This window comes from Scomber scombrus, chromosome 6 (assembly GCF_963691925.1).
Source record: "Scomber scombrus chromosome 6, fScoSco1.1, whole genome shotgun sequence".
In the NCBI taxonomy this organism is placed as follows: Eukaryota; Metazoa; Chordata; class Actinopteri; order Scombriformes; family Scombridae; genus Scomber; species Scomber scombrus.
This window is the reverse complement of record NC_084975.1, coordinates 28716710-28737494: the sequence shown is the minus strand read 5'-3', so window position 1 is coordinate 28737494 and position 20785 is coordinate 28716710. Positions and strand designations below refer to the sequence as shown.

The 20785-nt window shown below is 38.8% G+C and overlaps 1 protein-coding gene across 1 annotated transcript in view; it reads right to left on the bottom strand.

Annotated features, from left to right (window-relative positions):
- Positions 1–1096: 1096 nt before the first annotated feature.
- The window catches only part of nrn1la (neuritin 1-like a), a 47113-nt gene continuing 27424 nt past the window's right edge, over positions 1097–20785 (bottom strand). The window contains exon 3 of the mRNA XM_062420650.1: positions 1097–1391. Coding sequence (XP_062276634.1) covers positions 1097–1391 — 295 coding nt within the window. The remainder of the gene's footprint in view (positions 1392–20785) is intronic.

The window sequence follows — 20785 nt, the reverse complement described above, 5'->3', positions numbered from 1 at the left end:
ACAATTCAGGACGAAAGCCAACGTTCATTGCCAATGCAGGAAGTAGTGTGTCTTTTATGTACTGAGGCGAAAAATAAGGGTTTGGATGGTCTTGAAGCAAGTTTGACTTTCACACAGGCAACTGCAGTTTGCATCCTGACACAGATCTGTTGTCAGTTTATCAACTGTAACCATAATCTCTCCCTACCCTTAACCAAATATTTCAGTCGCTATTTAACATTTTGATTAAAAATGTCATTAAACATTTGTTTGCAGAATTGTCCAATTTAGATAGACGCAGTGTTCGGAAAGCAGAGAGGAATTTGGAGTTAGTCAACCAGTTACCAAGATGGGTCTAATATCAAATGGTTCATATTAAGTGATAAATTAGTGAGTTTAGCTGGAGCTAGTCGTGGCATTTGGCCTCATCACTTTTTTTTAGGTTTAGCAGGGAATTTAATATTCTGCTAATATTACTCTCAGGAAGACAAACTCCCCCTGGAAACATCATATACAAGCTCATACTAATTACATAGGGAGATAGGATATAAAGACAGATGACATGTAGCCCCTATTATTCAGGGATCCCACATTATTGCCGTGAAGAAGACCCGTCATTATGCCAAACTTTGCTTTTTTACGCTGAACCAAACAAAGCTGACATGCCGCTCCCATGTGTCATTCTAGATGGCATGCCGGTATTTCAGACTCAGAGGCTGGATGTGTAACAAAACAGCGTTAGTGTCTAGTGTGTGTAGTGCACAGATGTCAATCTGACAATGTGACTACCTTCACTGCCAGCCTAATGGTGGAACAATAATGCATCCCTAATTCATGTTTACAGGCTAAATAACAGCGCAACATTCCCACCTTGAACACGTAGTGTGAAAGGGGCTTGTGTTTGTGTTTGCAGGTCTGTTTGTACAGTGTTATTTTCTATCTCTGTATGATAATTTGTGTTTTTCCAACAGGGTTACTAATTAAAAAGGCAGAGAATATGCATGAGACAGCCTCTCTGGCAGAGCAGAGGCAAAACAGTGGAAAGTCTATCGACTTGAGGAGGAAAAAATACACAAAGTTTATATCTATTCACATAAGTCCCATTTCTTAGGGGGAGTTATATCCAAAACAGCAGCAGCAGCAGCAGAGGAGACAGTAGCATGAGACAGTGGGGGAAGAAATGACCGGCACGCCCTCTTAGGGACTCTTGGTTGATCTCTTCCTGGTTGGGCGAGCCGTGTGGGGATACCGAAGCTATTGGGAGGCTGTTGCGTTTGGAGCACATGTCGTAGAGGTTCCCTGAGAACTGCATCTTCTTGGACTCCTGACGCAGAGACTCCCAGACAGCTGCTGCTTCTTCCGGACAGCCAGCCATCGCCACGTTGGCACAATCGTGGAACTCATCCCATGACCTAAAGAAACAAAGATGAAAAGGAACATAGAGACACATGAGAAGATGTTTCTCAGACATGACATCAAAATCAGTTGGTAGTTTGACCAATTTGGCACAAAAACAACTGACGGTTTGAATTACCGTTTTCATTTTTAAGACAAATTATTGGGGTGAGGACTTCCCGACAGGACAAGGTTTCTCACCACAGATAGGGCCACAAATAATATTATTGTTGTTGCTGTGCTTCTCTGTGTCTCTCCCTCTCTCTCAACCTAACCAGTTAAGGCAGATGGCCGTCCACCTAGAGCCCACTTGTGCTCACGGTTTTGTCCCATTAAAGAGAAGTTTTTCTTTGCCACTGTCGCCAAGTGATTGTTCATGGGGGAATGTTGGGTCTCTGTAAATGAAAGAGTACGATGTAGAGCTGCTACCTTGGCTGTAAAAGGTTAGTCTTGTTTTGCTTAGTCTTGATTTTCTGCTCGCTTTCAACATAGACACCAGCATTGTATGAAGTATGTGTCAAGTTTTTCAGTTCTTTGACTGAGCTGACTTTCTCATATTCAATGAAAAACTCAGACCTACTTTTTTTTTTTTTGCCTTTATGCATTCATGAATTAAAGCCTAGGAATAAATCCAATTTCTTTGCTCAAGTTGAACATTAAACTTGTACAGACAGGTTTGACTGCATATTCAATGTAGCTGCATTTAAAATTCACCTGAGCCAAGACACATGATCACACTGACTCGTGCATACTAACATGATTTAACAAATGAAGATCTGAAAATAACTGATGAAGATGCAGCGAGCGTGAAGCATTAGTCTTCACTGAGAAAATCAAATTCGATCTATCTGTTTGCTCCTTTGACTTCTTTTGGTAGTTGCCAAGATACCATCTGCTTATCTTCACCACTTTGAGGGCAAAGGTCATCTTGTGGGTTAGATCGAAATGTGGAAAAACCTTCATTAGTTAACAGAAAGTGGTAAAGCTGTCATGAACTGGGTGTGTGTTGAATCACTGCTGTGTTATATCCATCAGGAGCAAAACGTACATTTGAAACACACTGTGATGTGGGAGGAATGATAATAGGAAAGAAGAGTTGGGGAAGATGAGAGACAGAAGTGATATTGAAGAGGGCCCACTCTTTCTTTCAATGAAATTCGGCATTACATTTTTATACCAATAAACTTCAAGCTCGAGAAGCAAGTGGCTCTGTTCAAAACCTGCCTGACAAAAAACACTCAGATGCTAGAAAAATTGTATAGGTAGCATATTTATTTCATTGCGTCTGTAGAGCCCAGTATCCCCAGGAGTTATGTCCGTATTGGACATGGTATGAACCTCAGAATTTAGGATGATTTTTCAGGTAGGGGACTGCCTACATGAAACAGATCTGTAATTAACATTTGTCAGTTTATGAACTGTAACCAAAATCTTTCCCTACCCTTAACCAAGTTTTTCAGTTGCCATTTAACATTTTCATTAAAAACATCATAAAACATATTTCTGTGGTTTTGCAGAATTGCCCAAGATTGATGTTGTCTGACAACAGGATTGGTCACAAAGCATACACTAAACTGCTATCAAATGCTGGCCACAAGGAACATCTTGATCAAGACTCTGTAAGAATCAGTTAATCAAAATAATAATCAAAACACATATCTTTAAAGCAATCCACAAAATGAACCAAGCAAGCAAACCTTACTAAACAACTCATGTCTTTGTCAAAGACCTTTTTTTTTTTTTTTACTAGCAATCATGTTTTTAGTAATTGAAGTTGGTCACAGAGATGTGGACTTTGATAGACACGGTGTTCGAAAACCAGAGAGGGAGTTGGAGTTGCGCTCCACATCTGCTAAGTCAAAACCGGTAACCAAGATAGGTTTAATATCAAATGGTTCATATTAACTGATAAATGAGTGAGTTTAGCTGGAGCTAGTCGTGGCATCTGGCCTCATCACTTTTTTTTTTTAGGTTTATCAAGCAGGAAGTTTAATATTCTGCTCTTATTACTCTCAGGAAGACAAACTCCCCCTGGAAACATCATATACAAGCTCATACTAATTAGATGTAAGGAGATAGGAAATAAAGACAGATGATATGTAGCTGCTATAAGCATCTGTTTAACTATGTATGTGTTTGCAGATCTGTTTGTACAGTGTTATTTTCTATCTCTTTAGATTTTGTGTGTTTTTCCAACAGGGTAACTAATTAAAAAGGCAAAGAAAATTCATGAAACAGCCTCTCTGGCAGAGCAGTGGAAAAACAGCGGAAAGTCTATGGAAAATGTTTATATCTATTCACATTAGTCCCATTACTTTGGGGTAGTTATCACTAAAACAGCAGCAGCAGCAGCAGAGGAGACAGTAGAATGAGAAGGTGGGGGCAGAAGTGACTGGTGCTCGAGACTATTGGTTGATAATAGAAATATCCAAATTGTGGATAACTTTACTTCTTTACTGTTGATGAACCAGAACCAGGTGTTAACAATGATGAAGACCAAAAACCATGATCTAACTCATCTACTGCGACTAGTGAGGGCTCAGATGAAGATGATGAAATGGAACCTAAGCATCTCTCTGCTTTGGAAGATCCCTGTTGTCCCTCTCACAGAAGATGCATGGCTCACACCTTGAATCTAATTGCCAAAGATGTGGAAAAGATAATCGAAAGACTATACAAAAAGGCTGTTTTTGCACAGGTGTCTGCTCTGTGGAATGGGTAAACAAAGCCCAAAAGCATCTCATCTTTTGTCAAGGAAAAGCTTGGCTTTTGACACACAATGGAACTCTACAGATCTGTCTATGAAGCAACATTTTCACATTGCAACATTAAGCCCCAAGCTGATATTGTGGCCTTTCCTGCATCTGACAAACTTATCCTGCACACTGCATGTGATGAGTCGATTCTCTCCAGAGGAAATCAACTTCATACACAAGTTTGTGGATGTAATGAGGCCCTTATGATGTGCACTGAACATCCTCCAGGGGGAGAAAAACATCTTTCTTGGGTACTTGGCTGCAACCATTGCACAACTGCTAAGTGATGTAAATGGCCTGTTGGTTGAGTGCTCAAAGCCTACTCCTACACAAGGTCTGATTACATGCAGTCCCCTCATAAAGAACAGCATGCAAGACTGGGAGGCTTGCTCACACCTGCAGTTCAGAGCAATGTTAAAAGGAGAAATTAAAACTGTGGTGACATTGACAAGAAATACGATGCAGCATCATATTTCAGATCTAAAAGAATCCCAGAAAAAAGTAAGTAGATTTATTTGGGCGCGCCAATCACAGATGGGTTTGCTGAGTTCATGCTGCTGCCTAATCTCAAAAAAGCTGTTAATAAAGTACAACACTGCACTCCCCTCAAGCGCTACAGTGGAGACGCTCTTCAGCACTGGTGGTTAAATATTTAGGCTTGGTGATGCCAACTTTGAGAAGCAACTGCTCTTGAATGCCAACAAAAAGATTTAAACTCCTTTTATTGGTGGGTTGTACTGTCAGTATCTATTGTTGTAACCTTTTTTGTGGGGCTATAGAAGTGGTACAACATATCGGGAATGAATGTATTGGTGTGCAGAGGTGTAGCTGCATGAGAACAACAGAGAATTAATTACTTTTTTTTATGTTTGTCTACTCAATGTTTACTTTTTGTTCTTTTCTTTTTAGAGGATGTTAAAATATGTTGGCTGAATATTGCTCTGTAAAGCTTTGGCTAAAGCCTCTGACTTGTACACAGGGGAAATCTGCCCCTAAAATGGAGTTGTGTTGAAAACTGTATGTGTGTTAAAAGCTGGATGCTGTGTGTTTCTGAGATTTAAGAGCTGTGCTTTTTTTGTAAGGGCAAACAACAAGTCAGTGAAATAGAAAATCAAACTGAATGAGAATGACTTACTCATTGTTTACTTTCAGTTCTTTTCTTTTTAGAGGATGTTGAAATATGTTGTCTGAATACTGCACCCTAAACAGACTAGGCTACACTTTAGTTTACATTTCCTTTCCTTTCTTTTTCTTACAATTTTTGCCTGTGTTGGTACTTAGGATCTTGTTGGTACTTGGCATTTTCTGGAGTTCAAAATATTCTCATGGAGGTTTCTTCTTTAATGCAAACCATGGTCTTTTTCCCCATTATTGCTTTCTCTAAATTGTGCTCTGAACTGAAATCATAGCACATCTTTCAGCTTGCGACTGTAATGAAGGCAATGATGGCGCCTATAAAAGCTTGTTCTGAAGTATATGAATCTATTTTATGTTATTGAATTGCTATATAGTTTGGTTCATGCAGGTTAAATAAAATGTCCATTGAATGTACTCTCTTTTTTTCACTTTCTGCATATTATGGCACATTGTAAGTGGTACAGTGGTAAAACATGTGATTCTATACAGTAACTCAGTCTGGCAAGTGGGATTGATTGGGGGCTGGGGATTGATGGGTAGGAAGAGGTTCTATTCAAAAAGAATAGCTTCGAGCAGCTCATTAAAAAAAAAGGGAAAAAAAACCCAGAGGAAATTAACATGCCCTAGTTTATTTTTTGGGACAGTGGACTAAGTTCAAAATTCATAATTGTGAACTATGGATGTGAACATTGTGAGCAGGACTTTGAGATTTTCCTCATTCTTTAAGAACTCTGTTGAATCTCTACATTTACTTTCAAACACTAATGATGTACTGAACTGCTTCAATGATATGAGCACAAAAATGTGTAACATACATTACGTACACATAACCATGCACACATAGACAGAGTATAAGTTGGATACCAGAACTTTAGAACTTGGGTTGGACTTAGTGAGGTTGAAAGCTGATCTGAAAATGTGTTTTGAGTTTACTTTTGAATGAGTCAACTAAACTAGCTCTCGAATTTGGGTAGGAAGATAATTCAAGAAAGAGAGGCTTGGTAAAAGAAGCCCTACCACCTACTAATGTTTTTTTTTTTTTTGGTAAAGTCAGAGGATGAGCGTTTTAAGATCCTGGAGCCCTAGCTGGTAAGGGATGACTACAGATGATAAGTAGGATGGTGCAAGTTCATGTATTATTTTATAAGTTAAAAGTAGAATCTTGAAGTCAGATCTAGCATCAAAGATCAAACATCTTTTAAGATCAAATAGGATCAAATAGGACCCCGAGATTTCCAATGCAAGAGCTTTGTGAAATGGTGGCGCGAGCTAGGTTCAGAGTAAGATCACACAATTTATTTCTAATCTGCTTTGGTCCAAGAATTAGCATTTCAATTTTCTCTGCATATAAAACAGTTAAGTTAGATTACATCCACTGTTTCATTTCTGATATGCATTCTTCCGGTTTGACCAGCTAAAGACAGACATCGGCCTTAATGGAGATGTAAAGCTAAGTATCATCTGCATAGTGATTAATGTACCAAGAAGGAACATGTAATTAAAGAAAACAATAATAATGAGCACAGATCCCTGTAACTCACCATAACTGACCTTCTTGTGGTCTGATTAACAGTTGTTCTGTCAGTAGTATGACCTAAACCAGGAGAGAGCAGTGTTGTTGATACCAATATCATTTTTTTAATTGATCTAATAGAATGCCATGATCTGTTGTATTGAAATTTGTGCTGAGGTGTATGAGCACCAATATTGAAACTGAGTTGAAGTCTGAAGCAAGTAGTAAATCATTTACTACTTCCATCAAAGCAGTTTCTATGTTGTGGAATTTTCTGAAGCCGGATTGATGAGGGTCATGCAGGTTATTGGATGAGAGGTGATCTATGAGTTGCTGAGCCACTGCTTTTTCAAGGAGTTTTGAAAAGAATGGCAGATTTGTGATGGGTCTGTAGTTGTGGATCAACACAGCTGATTATTATCTGCACCAATAGTGGGCCAAGAATTAGAAAAAGGTCGTAATAACTTGGAGGAGAGAACCAGTTTAGGGAGTGTATCGAGGGAGAATATCTCACAGCGGGTGTTAAGATGTAATCGTCCCGTCCTGAGTGGGAATTGAGAGAGTGGAGGATATTGTTTTCCTGATTTAATCAGTTTTAGTGGTGTATAATTCTATGAAGTCAGTTGCAGTAAGGGCGGTGTTACATATAGCTAGAAGACAGTCTACAAGTGAGTTTAGTTACAGTGTCTAAAAGAAATTGTGGCTTATTTTTATTAATTTGTGTCAGGCCAGAGAATATAAGATGCTCTAGCAGCACGAAGAGCACGTTTAAATTCAAGCAGGTTATTAGACCATGCAAGCTGAAAAGTTTCTCGCTTGGTTTTTCTGCATTTGTGTTCAAGGTTTTTGTTTAAGAGAGCAAGGGCCTTATTTAGTAAAGGTTTGCGTGTATAAAAACGTGTGCAAACTTGACATCACCCGCAAAAAATGTGCAAACTGATCTACTAACGAAGCGCACTGAGGTTTGCGTATTTCAGATGTGCAAAATAATACGCACTGTCCATTTAGTACGTTTGCCATAATGAATATGTAATATGAGATGTTTCAACCCCAGTGTGCAAAATACAGGGAGGAGAAAATGCTAATATGTTATTTAGCACGTGCATTGTGATTTACCAAACCTGAAGGTATTATTTCTGACGCTAACTGCATCTATAAATAATACCTTTGAAGGACAGGTATTAACCGGCTGCTCACTGCGCACAAATGACTTCTGTTACTATGGAGACGAGGAGACGGAGGCACAATGACAGAATACACACAGGACGGAGTTTTTCCACCTGTGTTAATAATTTTGAAGTGGAATATTTGTGGTTTTACTAACAGCATTGACTTCGTCACAAAAACTTTTCCATATGGTGTTTTTTTCTGGTAATATTAGTTTTTGTTATAACTCAATATATTAGTTAACCTCTTCCACTAGAAACTGATCACATTTCATTTTGCGCTTGCAGCTTCCTGCTCGTCCAAACTCTCCATAAAGACACAAAACCCTCATTTAAATACTGCTGTCTCCACCCTGTTGCACCTGTTTTCATTTACACACTTATTCTTAGTAGATCACCCGCAAAACGCACGCAAACAAAACTTAATATAGTATATTCCATGCTATAATGTGTGCAACAATAAACTGTTAGTATATAGTTTACTTATGTAATCAGAATGTAATTGTTACCATCTTTTATCAGCAATGATACAACATATCATTTGAAATATGATTTTATATTACACAAACTAATGAGAAAATAATATACATTATAGTATTACTAATAATTAGTAAACATCATTTAATTCTTTGTGGACGGTAGCAGTAATAAGCATTAACAAAAATTTAGTTTCCATTTATTTATTATGGTTATAAAGTGTTATTTTTGCTGCTAAGTAGCAATGTACACACCAGGTATGAGTCATGTGTTCTTTTAGTTATTTTCCTTCAGACCCACTCTTCTTTTGCCTAAGTGCATTAATGAGTTAGACCCGTAAAGCTTCGGAGTAAGTGCAATTTCTTTGCTCAACTTGTGTGGACAGGTCTAACATATTGACTGCATATTCAATGTAGCTGCATTTAAAATTCACCTGAGCCAAGACACATGATCACACTGAAAATATCTGAAAAATAACTGATGAAGATGCAGAGACCATGAAGCATTAGTCTTCACTGAGAAAATCAAATTCGATCTGTTTGCTCCTTTGACTTCTTTTGGTAGTTGCCAAGAGACCATCTGCTTATGTTCACCACTTTGAGGGCAAAGGTCATCTTGTGGATTAGATCGAAATGTGGAAAAACTTTCATCAGTTCGCAGAAAGTGGTAAAGCTGTCATGAACTGGGTGTTTGTTGAATTACTGCTGTGTTATATCCATCAGTAGCAAAACGTACATTTGAGACACACTGTGATGTGAGAGGAATGATAATAGGAAAGAAGAGTTGAGGAAGATGAGAGACAGAAGTAATCTTAAAAAGGGTTCACTGTTTTTTTCAATGAAGCTCAGCATTAAACTTTATTCCAATAACCTTCAAGCTCTGCATCGAGAGCTCAATCTATGACTGTAACTGCCTTCGCTAATTCTTCAATATATTTCTGAGGAAATACTGGCACAGAGAGAGGGAGTACTTGTGGACAAAGCAGTAACAGATGGCTCTGTTCAAAACCTGCCTGACACGAAAAACACTGATAAACAACGTTTAAACACTTAAAACATGTAAACACTAAAAACACACAAGTCTTCATAATTAATACCTTCAGAACAGTAAATTTGCTGTACACACACATAATACATAATTTTATCCTGTACTTGTGAGAAGTGTCAGAACAGTCTGCTATCTTGGGAGATACTCTTGGTTGCAGCGTAACCTTTGAGCCGATCGGAATATTGACATCGATTTCATCTCTGTCTGGTCAGAACAGAACATGGTCCAGGATGTGATTAGACTCGTTTACACAAACACTGGAAGCAGAGGGAACGCTGCTGGCCCAGCTCCATCAAACCTTTTTCATCTCCAAAGCAGTCTTTTGTCTGTTTTATGTCTCATGTGTTGAGTATGTTTATAGGAAATAAGACATTACGGTTTTAGAAGCGAATTCCGTAAAGGTTAGGTGCTGCCAGATTGATGCACTGTCCTAATGACAAAACCTAAGTGACTCTTGGATGTATTGCTAGCTCACAAGCTAAATGCACAAAATAGCTTTCTACTGGAGACACTTTAGGGAAACGCTATAATATGCAAGACAAGGGTCATGACTAAGTGATTAACGCTGTGAGCTAATCTGCTCACCACTGGCTGTGAGTTATTATTACAAGCTATACATCACACAGGCTGTGGGCTTGATCATGTTAAGGTTTTTGTTAATAAAAAAAAAAAAAGTATACATTTCAATATAAAAAGATCATTAATAATGGTGGTTGTCAGCCCTTGATTAGGCTACACCAGCATATTGTTTGACGTTTGGTGTCTTCATTATCAGATATTTATCTGGCCATGCCTGAACAGAGCTGGATAAACATGTGTGGACCATATATTTAAGAATCTGAGGGATGATTCTGATAATAAAGCTGTAATACAGAGAATAGAAAAGTAACTAATGCACTGGTAAAATTGATAATTGGATGAATATTCATTAGGCATACAATTTAATATATTTTGGACTAAATAAACTATTTATTTGACTTTTCTCATAATAATGACTACAATATATTCACTTTTTTTCAATGATTGTTAAATCGTAAAGACATGGTCGTGTCTTTTCATGCGAAAAAAGAGATAAGAATAAAGAAACATGGCAGGTTATTATTAAACCTTACCACATTTTCCTATTTGTAGAGAGTTTTATGACTAAGTAGAAAGAGCAGCCTAGCCAGCAAGGCTATCGAAAAAGTACCTACTCTTTCAACTGGTGCTGTCAGTCTACCATGTAATCCTTGAGAGTTTTACTAAGCTAAGCCATTTCTGTATTCACACATTTTTTGGGTGGGCTTGAAATGGTGGCTCCATGATGTAGAGGGGCTACTAGAATGAACCCCCTTTCCTCACTATATAAATACTAGGGCGCATGTACTCATAGTTGCTATTTTTACACTATAAATTTTCATCAGACACAACTACGATTCACTTCAGATGTTGTTGATGCTGTTACTGGTGAATGGGGCCATTTTCAGTGGATGTCAGCATTAAAAATATTTTTTTAAACCCGGTTAAAGCATCTGTTAAAATCTTCAGTGCTGCTTTTGCAGCTGGGAGGTCTCTGGCCAAAGGGAGAGCATTTGCCGGGCAGCACTTTACCAAAAAGCACAGCGTGAGAGGCAAGTGCTCCAAGGATGACAGCCGCGATGAAGCCGCTTTTCAGCAGAGTAGTCAGTAATGACTTGGTGATGGTTCGCTGGTTAACTAGTCATTTAAGTTACATTTCTTGCTGAAACAAGCCCACATTTACCTACAAAATATGTCTATGGCTCTTACTGTTACTTTATTTTTTAAATATCATCCGTATTTCTTGACTACAGCTACAAACAAGGCCTATTTTAGATTGTGTATTTTTATACAGGAGTTTGGTATGAGTGTTATTAACTCAGAGGCTGTTCACTTGTGCCATGCTTTAAGTGCCTTCAACAAACACGCCCCCTGCATTTCAGAGCAGAGAATACAGCTTATTTTTTTTTACCACAATTCTGAAATCTTATTTTATATACTTTTCAGCTTTTTCAATCATTCTAATTCTGGCTGGGAGGATAATTACACATTTTTCTGTGGTGTGACAAACAATTTAGTACTGCTTTACGTGAACTTTAAACCCTTTACACTTATGTTTTACCATTATAGTGCCAGAGGCAGCTTTGCACACATCATCATTAAATCATTGAGTGATGCTTCAAAGGAAAGTACACAATAGAGACAGAGACGCTGGTGAGTCCAGCTGCCTCTGGATGGAGCAGTTTTGATGTATCACTATAGTTGGTAAGGTAACTTCTGATGGGATTAAATCATCAGTAATCTTGCAATGTGTATTTGTAATTCTCACCTTAAGTGAACTCCTGAATCATAAGTTTAACAGCTCTAAGCATAGAAAAATCCCCTCAAAGAAGTAAGTGCAAATGTTTTCTCATTTTGGAGGACCTTTCTCATCTGTACTATGTGTCATTTTGATGACATGTGTTTATGGTTAGAAGCACTGAAAAGCAAGCAAGCGTTTTTTATCTTTAGCCACTTACTGAAATTTGTGATGGTGGCAATACAACAAAAATCACACATGCAAACAAACACACACACACACACACATGCAGCAGCTTTTTAAAATTAACAGTGAACAGGCACCATCACCACAGCAGTTCTGGTCTCCCTTGATGACTCTGCGTGTGTTTGTGTGTGTGTGTGTGTGTGTGTGTGTGTGTGTGTGTGTGTGTGTGTGTGTGTGTGTGTGCGTGTGTGTGTGTGTGTTTGGCGTTTGTCCAGGACTTAAACACTCCAGCGGTCCACCTCTGGAGGAGGAGTGCTGCTTGCCTGCTGCTGAGGGATGAGCAGCTGATGGAGGGGAGGGAGGGCTATGGGGCTGTGGTGTAGCAGCATCTGGCTATCGTCTGTGTACCTGCATGTGTGTGTGCGAGTGTGTGTTTCTATAAGAGTGCATCTAAGACATGGCAAGAGGATGACAAAGTCAGAAAGAAATGCTGTTACAGTATGTGCAGTGGTGCAGAGTTTTATGTCTGGGTCTTTATTTGTGTCTTCCTGCAGTGTGCGTTGGTGTGTGTGTGTGTGTGTATGTGTTTGGGTGTAGATGCGTTGGTCTCTGCTCAAGTCACAGGTGGTGCAGAGATAGCAGAAACACTGTGAGGACACTGACAGACAACCAGCTGCTTTCGCAATAATAAAACCTCCTGAGATTACTCGTGTTCTGCTGCTAACATGCTACTGCTGACATCTGAAAACTTCTAAACCTCAGTTGTGGGTTTTTTTTTTTTTTTTATCCTTGAAATGAATGTATACAGCATTATGGCCATCTGGGTGTTGACTTGAAGTTGAATGATTCTGCTGTAGTTCACAATGAATACACAGTAACAAAAACCTGTGACAATATTTCACTCAGGTATCTGAAAAGTTGCTGCAGTAGATTTGGGGATTCACAGGAGAGTGAAAAACAGTAAAGCCACACAAGAGAAATTAAGAAAAGAAAGAAAAAGGAAGGAACAAAAAGGTTCTGTATGTGCAGCTCCGATGATACAATCTGTACCTTGTTCATTTTGTCAGAAGAGTGAACTCGTGAACTGTTAACAAGCCGGCTTTAGCGGCATCAGTCAATGCGTAACAGGCGTCGGAAAGGCCTTATCTGCTTAACACTTTCAAAAAGTTTGGCTTCAGTCCAAGGTTCATTAGTTGGGTTAAAGCCTTTAATTGTGGCCCCGCATTCATCAGTCAGGACTCATGATCTCATTCGTTTCCTCTTCAAAGTGGAGTAAGTGAAGGATGCCCTGTCAGTCCCATACTTTTCATCTTTGCTGTTTAGCCTTTAGCCTTTTGCGATCTGTCCTAGAATGGATATACATGGTGTCAACCTACATGGATACAGTCAATTGAAATGAAGATGACATATTATTCACCCTTGATAGACCAGTATCTTCTTTACCAGCAGTTCTTAAATGAATCACTACCTTTGGAAGTTCTTCAACGTGTAAGATTAAATGGAATAAAAGCGAGGCGATGCTTCTCAATTCCCACATAAATACATCTGCAGGTTGCAGCTTTTTTGTGACAAATGGATGGAATTAAATATTTAAGAATCATAACAATTATCAACATTATATCCTCAAAAATATTCTGTCAGAATGGTCCTCCGTGCAGTGAAGGATGAAATGAATAGGTTGACGGCTTTACCACTATCTCAATGGGGCAAAGCTGAAATTTTGAAAATGAATATATTACCTAGGCTTACATACAGCAATACGCTTCTGTATTTATTAATGCACAATGGCTGAAGGAGAAAAAAGTGATTTGGTGGTGGATAGCCACCGGCAAAGCCTTTTTTGAGAAAGACATTTCAAGAAAAGTTGACCAGAGTCAGCCCCATGTTCCCACAGCCCTATGTTCCCCCATTTTTAAGAAATTTTCTTCCCATCAAAACTAGGCCCAATGTTCCCACAGGCCTACACTCCCACAGCACGGGTATGGCCATTCCCTAATGCACATAACGTGTTGCTGTTTTTCATCTATGAAAATGCTTGAAAGTCAGGTGAAATTCTTTATTTTATTATTACACTGGGGGAACATACTGTAGGGCTGAGGGAACACAGACAACCCACATTATTATCACCTGTAGTAAGATTTTCCATTTCGGGCATTTTTTGTCGCACTCTATGATTTGTGCGTCTGTTATATTTTCCATCTGTTATTGTTTCCAATTGATATACATTATTATAAATGGGAACCATCTGAGGAGAGATGCTTTTGCTCTGTTCCAAGCTTTCCAACAGTATGAACACCGGCAGCTACTGACCTGAGAGAGCCTCACCATCTCCATATGCAAATAGATTATAGCAAAGCAATGCCAAACTGCACAAAAACACAAATGGTAGGATAAAAAAAAAGAAAAAGAAAAAAACTGATTCAGAAATACAAACTAGCATGGTCACAGGACATTTTTACTAACTTCATCAAACAAATGAACGTATTATGGTGCATGCATGCCTTCTAGTCTTTGGATGACAGCTCTTTATATTGTTATGATCTTTTCCTCCATCAGTTAGGGCCGGTCAAAACGTCATCAGGTGGGAATCCTCCCTGATGACATGTTTCTCCGGGGGGAATCCCTGACCCTCACCTTTGTTCACGCCCTAGTCAGTGTCTGAGGCACTAATTTATCGGTTTTGGGATCTAGGCAGAAGATTTACTTTACTGTTATTTTCATAAATTCAATATTTCAGCACTGTGCAGTAATTTGACTGTCTAGTCTGAGTATGTTTTATTTGGACAGGTAAGAATAGTGCATCCAGGAGGGTTTTTATTTCGTTTATTTTGGTTGTTTTTCAGCTGTAGTGAGTCAGTGGGGACCTGTTGTGTTAGGCAGTGTGTTTTGTTTTGTTTTGTTATTTATGATTTGGCGCCCCCAGCATTTTATTTGATAGAAACATATGACATATATCAGACCATAGCGGCAGTTGTACCGTGGATACATTTTATATTGTGTCTAAAATGTTCAAAATAAATGGGCAAAGAAATTTGCAAAAAGAAGTTTGGGACTTTTTTTACTTCAGTAATTACACTTTTTGGTTCATACTCTAGGCATTACAGATTCAGAGAAAAGTACCCAAAAGAAGTACCGTTGAGTACTGATACAGAACACCCGGTACTGGTACCTGTATCAGTTCAAATGTGAAATATACCCAACCCTATATATAGGTCTTTTTTTCCACATGCTGTGAAAACCTCAGAATGCGTCGTGACTACTCTGTCCAAGGTTGATGTACTAAAAGTAAAAAAAAAACTAAAACAAAACACCTGTCACAACCTCTCAGCTCCATTGAGTTTTATGAATTGAAAAGAACCAAAGAAATGAAAAGAATTCAGCTATTCCTGGGGAGGAGGTTGACAAAGCTTTTATATTAAAACCAACACACTTCAGCTGCAGCGGCCTTCATCGAGGTTACCAGGTTGACGTGCTTTAAGAAGGCTTCCTTCACCTTGTTGAAGAACCTTGCACAAGGCTTGATCTATATTTTGCAGCCGCAGTATCTCAGCAACAAAGGTTTAAGAAGTAAAATGACAATTTTTATACGCGTTATACAAGATTTCACATGAAGTTTGTGAGCAACAGAGGTTATTATAGCTCTACATTCGCACTGTTATTTTTGACTTTTTTTGTAAAAATATGAAAAAAGTAAAACAACAGGATAAGAGGGAGCGATGCAGAATTTGGAAATAATATGGCGTCTTTGATCGGCAGCAGTTTAAATCCTAACTGCTGCATCTTCAATGAGCCGAAGAGCTGAAAGTGACTTTAAACTGAGGTAGGAACAGGAACAGGAACAGAGAGTGCCGCAACGAGATGCAATGAAAGCAGGGATGGCCTTATCTAAAACCTGTGGAGGATAAAAAAATATGAAGGCAAATAAAGAGACTGCTATGAAAGAAAACTCAACCTTGTGAGTTTTCTGATAACACCCGTTTTAAAGATTGGAAGACTCTGCCTCTGTTTATATGACTGTAACCAAGGAAACAAATGCCATATTTTTGCTTCTGTTTATCTTTCATAAATTCTTCAGTGAAAAAGATCTGAACGAGGAGCTTTCTCTGTGTTATGCTGAGATTACATCCTGTCATTCAGGTGAGTAACATTTAACTGTTTATTGATTGGGACCTTGTCGTAAATAATGTTTCATTTTTGGATTGCTTTTAGGTTTTGTGATTAAATTGTATTTTTTTTTTGTCCTTCAGAAACTTTGTGCATAGTACAAAAATATCAGCAGAGAATAGTCCATGAATCCAAAGCCAGTAATGTATCTGTATGACTAATAGGTGATGCTCTCATTGCCCTGTATCTCTAATAATGGTACAGGCTCAATAAAAACTACCAAATCATTACGGAGGTAGTAAACACTTGATGAAATGATATCGATGAAAGATTTTAATTCTATAAGCAACTGAATACATAATTGTGAAGTTGTCTTACTACTGCATACATATTGTTGAAACGTAATTACATTTAGAACCAAAGTATTTTTCTTTGAAAACCACAAGTCTGAATTTTTGTCTGACTAAATTGCTCAAAGCTCAAATCTAATCTAAAAATTAAAGTCAAGTGAAAGAAACAGGTTGCTCATATTGGATTGGCGGAATTGGACACTAAAATTCAAAATATGAAGCTTAGATCTGTGCTACCAAGATCTATTCTAGATAGATAAACATGACTAAACCACACACACACACACACACACACAAACACACACACACACACACACACACACACACACACACACACACACACACACACACACACACACACACACACACACACACACACACACACTGTGAAAAGAGAAGATCTTTGTTGCATCTTGACTTTAGTTAAATTTGGATTCACACTTCCAGGAATCACAGTTATCAATAAAGTTTTGGGGGATCTCACCTCACAATTACCTATGACACCAAATTTGACCCAAAGTCTCCACTCATTTTAGACGAAAATCAATACAATGGTCAAAAGAAATGATTTTTCACATTACTTTCTCTCTGCTCTCTAGCATGTCTGTCCGTGTGGACAGTCAGCCCCTCTCCTGTCAGCTATGCTCGTTACAAACTTGCTTTAAGCTATCAACAGCATTCATGTACTGACAGAAATGTTTACTATTGTGTACAATGCTGAAAACGTTTCCTGCATAACAGATTCACAAAATATGGCAATGGCACCACAGACCATGCCACAAATTTAAGGAGATGTCTGTGCTGACAGCAAAAGCGAATAACTGGAGCAATCTATCAACATAGGTAACGCTACCAGAAGCAAGTTATCCTACTTCCAACAGATCCCAACCCTAACCCTAATATTGGGGGCCACAACGACTCAAATAGCTGAATCGGGTATCACTGACAATGGGGCTGATGTTGGCTGGTCTAATATCTAGAAAGGAAGACACACCAGCAGGGTGCTGCTGTTAAATGTTTTTCTCCTGCCAGAACCAGGTTGCTGCAGTTGTTTCAGCACTGTTAGCACAAGGGTTTAGTGTATACTAACTTATAACACTATTGCTGTGTCTCAAATTGATGTACTTACACTTAATATATATATATTTTTAAATGCAATGCACTTAGTACCCGGATTGTGTACTCAGAAGGCTCAACAAGTTGAGTGTACTATGGACACTTCTTGCCCTCAACAGTTGCCATCCTGGCTACGTAGCGGAAAGAGAGGGAACACTTTTCAAACTGGAAATGGCGGGCGAGGATGTTGTCCTTACAGTAAACATCACTGCGTTATACAAATGTAAGTTAAACATTTGTTTTTTTGCCCTAATCACCACTATACTGTTGTCAGATATAAGCCATCAGTAGGTTTATTGGGTTAATGACGGTTAATGACGATAATTTGATGACGTGAAATTATAACGCAAATGCTAACATTAGTTTGCTCAAATCAAAGCAAGTGACTAATAAAAGTCGAGTTTCCGTTTTTATTTAGCAAGGACTGGCAGTTAGCATTAGCTCTGCTCCTTAGGCTCACTTTGGGTGTTTTCTCCTGTTGGCATTACTGTCAGTTGCCTTGGAGTGTAGGAATGTTTTTCAAGTTTCTGTGAACACCAACTCTCAGTAGGTTCACTTGACTCAATCCAAAAAAAAAAAATTCCATATTTATGAGTTACATTTTGTTTTACAAAGTTAGGAAAGCAAAGTGAGGAAAGAAAAGTCAAGTCTGACGTTGGCTTACACATAAAAGAATAATCACGGTCTCCTCCACATAGTGAGGCACACAGCTTATTAATTAAACAATGGTATTGGATTGGTGCTTGGTATTGACCGATACCCAAAGCCCAGGAGTCGGTTTCAGGGCTGAATAAGTTGAATCCGTGCATCCCTACTTTCTTCCCGAGTCAGCAACATTACAGAGCAAAATTCATTCTCCTTACAAACTTTTCAAAAAGTGTATCACTGATTGTGTATACAACTGGTAACTATATGTATGTACATTACATACATATATATACATACATAATCATTTTTGAATCTGAATGTGAGCTATAGCTATACAAAGGCATCAAAGCGTCTCAGGAGGAGAGATACGCATCACAATGAGGGTTAGTTACCAATCATTAAAATGGTTTTAGCCCTAGGAACCTTCCTAAGCTAAGTTTCCATAGCATGCAATCATAAGGGGACCTTACAGATTGATAAAAGAGACAAAAGCAAGCAAAGCTGACAGTTCACAACCCCGCAACCCTAATGTTCTCTTAATTCATGGATTATAAAGGATTATTGCTCATTATATGAGGCTTTGATAATGTGATATTTAATCATAGTTGTAATATAACCTGTAAACCCTATATAACTTTGCAGTGTTTTAATGTGGTATCTATTTTTCATCTGAACCTCCTCTGTGGTTTTTAAAGCTCCAGCCAAAAGGTTACTGTTTAATTCTATTGTACCGAATTCCTCCGTAACTTTAGCCCCAAATATTTCCTTTTCACCTTACCTACTCTGGATTCACAGAGAATGATTGCAGCTGCATAATGTCTACCGTGAATATGAGGAATAAAAGCAGTGCTGCACTCCTGGGATAGCTCTGACAACGGTGCAGCCTTGGCCTAGATGCAAATCATAGCCTCCTATTCAGTTTACACTGTGGCGTTCGTGTGTATGCGTGCGTGCGCGTTTGAGTGTGCACGTGCTTGCGGATCTTCAGAGGGGGGGCGCCACACTACTTCCTCATTAGGTGGCTCTGATAGAAGCGCTAAAACCATGTTCTTGAGTGTAGAGAGGGAAGTAGAAAATGAACAGAGTGGGAGAAAGAAGACAGGATAGAGAGAGAGAGAGAGAGAGAGAGAGAGGGAGGAGAGAAGGAGGAAAAGAACAAAGAGGTGGAAAAAAGAGAGAGGGAAGTGGAGAGATGTAGAGATGGAGAGAGAGAATGAAAAATAAAAGAAAGAAGAAGTGAGGCGAGGACACGGAGTTAGTGTAGATTTGGGGAATGTGTGTGTGTGTGTGTGTGTGTGTGTGTGTGTGTGTGTGTGTGTGTGTGAGCTCTTATGTCCCTGCATTAGGCAACACTCACACTAAGGTGGCTGGGTTGCAGGATTAGTAGTTTAATTGGTACCTCAAGGAATAAAAGAGGCTTAACAACAGTGGAGTGGTACCACGGGTGGGCTGCAGGGCCATGGTGACACACACACACACACACTAGTTGTTATTTTACTTGTGAGGAAATTCACTTGAACCATTCCCTTACCAGCATTTAAATAAAAAGTCGCTGTCTTTTAAAATCACAAATTTAACCAAACGGTTATTATAATTTAAAGAAGAAAAAAGAACTTTGATTTAGACACAACACACACACCAATACTCACTGCCGAAGGGATAAAAATGATGCATAGAAGACAGGAACAGTGAATGTACGACAGGGAAGAAGCATTAAAGAAAGGAAGGCAAGCGGAAATAACAGAGTGAGCAAAAGATGCGAGAGAGTATGAAATGCTAATATGCTGATTAGCAGGTAAAATGTTCACGTCCTCCGTTTTACGTTTTAGCGTGTCGGCATGCCAACAGTCGCTAATTAGTACAAACTATAATTATGTCAACCTCATAATGTGAGCGGATAAGTCTGGTACTAAATATAGTTCTAGTCTATCTAGTAAATGTTGACCTGCTGGTGGCACTACATGGAGAAAATCAGGGGATTCCCAAAGTCATTAAGATGCATCTTCTGGATATCTGTAACAAAGTTCATAGCAATAGTTGTTGAGATATTTGAATCTAGACCAAGGGATAGGGGTGCAGGGAGGGCACCAACTGACAATGCCATCCCTGCAGCTATGCTTCTAGGTAGCTAAAAGCATGGGTGTTGGTGACTGATTTAGTACAGTAAGTGGACGCTCACACTCACACTCACAGGAGGATACTCTGAATAACTCCATTAGGTTTTCCTTGAGGACTTTAATGTCATGCTTTGTAGATCTCAATAAAAATGTGTCTTGAACAAAGGGTAAATCCTACAGGGAGTCACACATAGCAAGCTCGGTGACAACACAGCTTGTAAAGTGTGTAAGCTATATTGTATAGAGCATGTATGGTGTCGCTCCAAGTTCAAGTGCCCTTTAGTTTATTCGTAGTGCACTGAGAGAAGAGCACTAGTTACATTTGCTGTTTTTGCATTGAGAAGATATTTAGCCCTGCGGCACAGCAACTTCGTTTGAGTGTAACTTCTACTTTGACATCTTTGGTTGACTTCTGCTGTTCTTAGTATCTGTAGTCCACTGAGAGGAGTTTGTGTACTCCAGATGAATTCAATATGATTTCAGTTGTGTATAAATTTT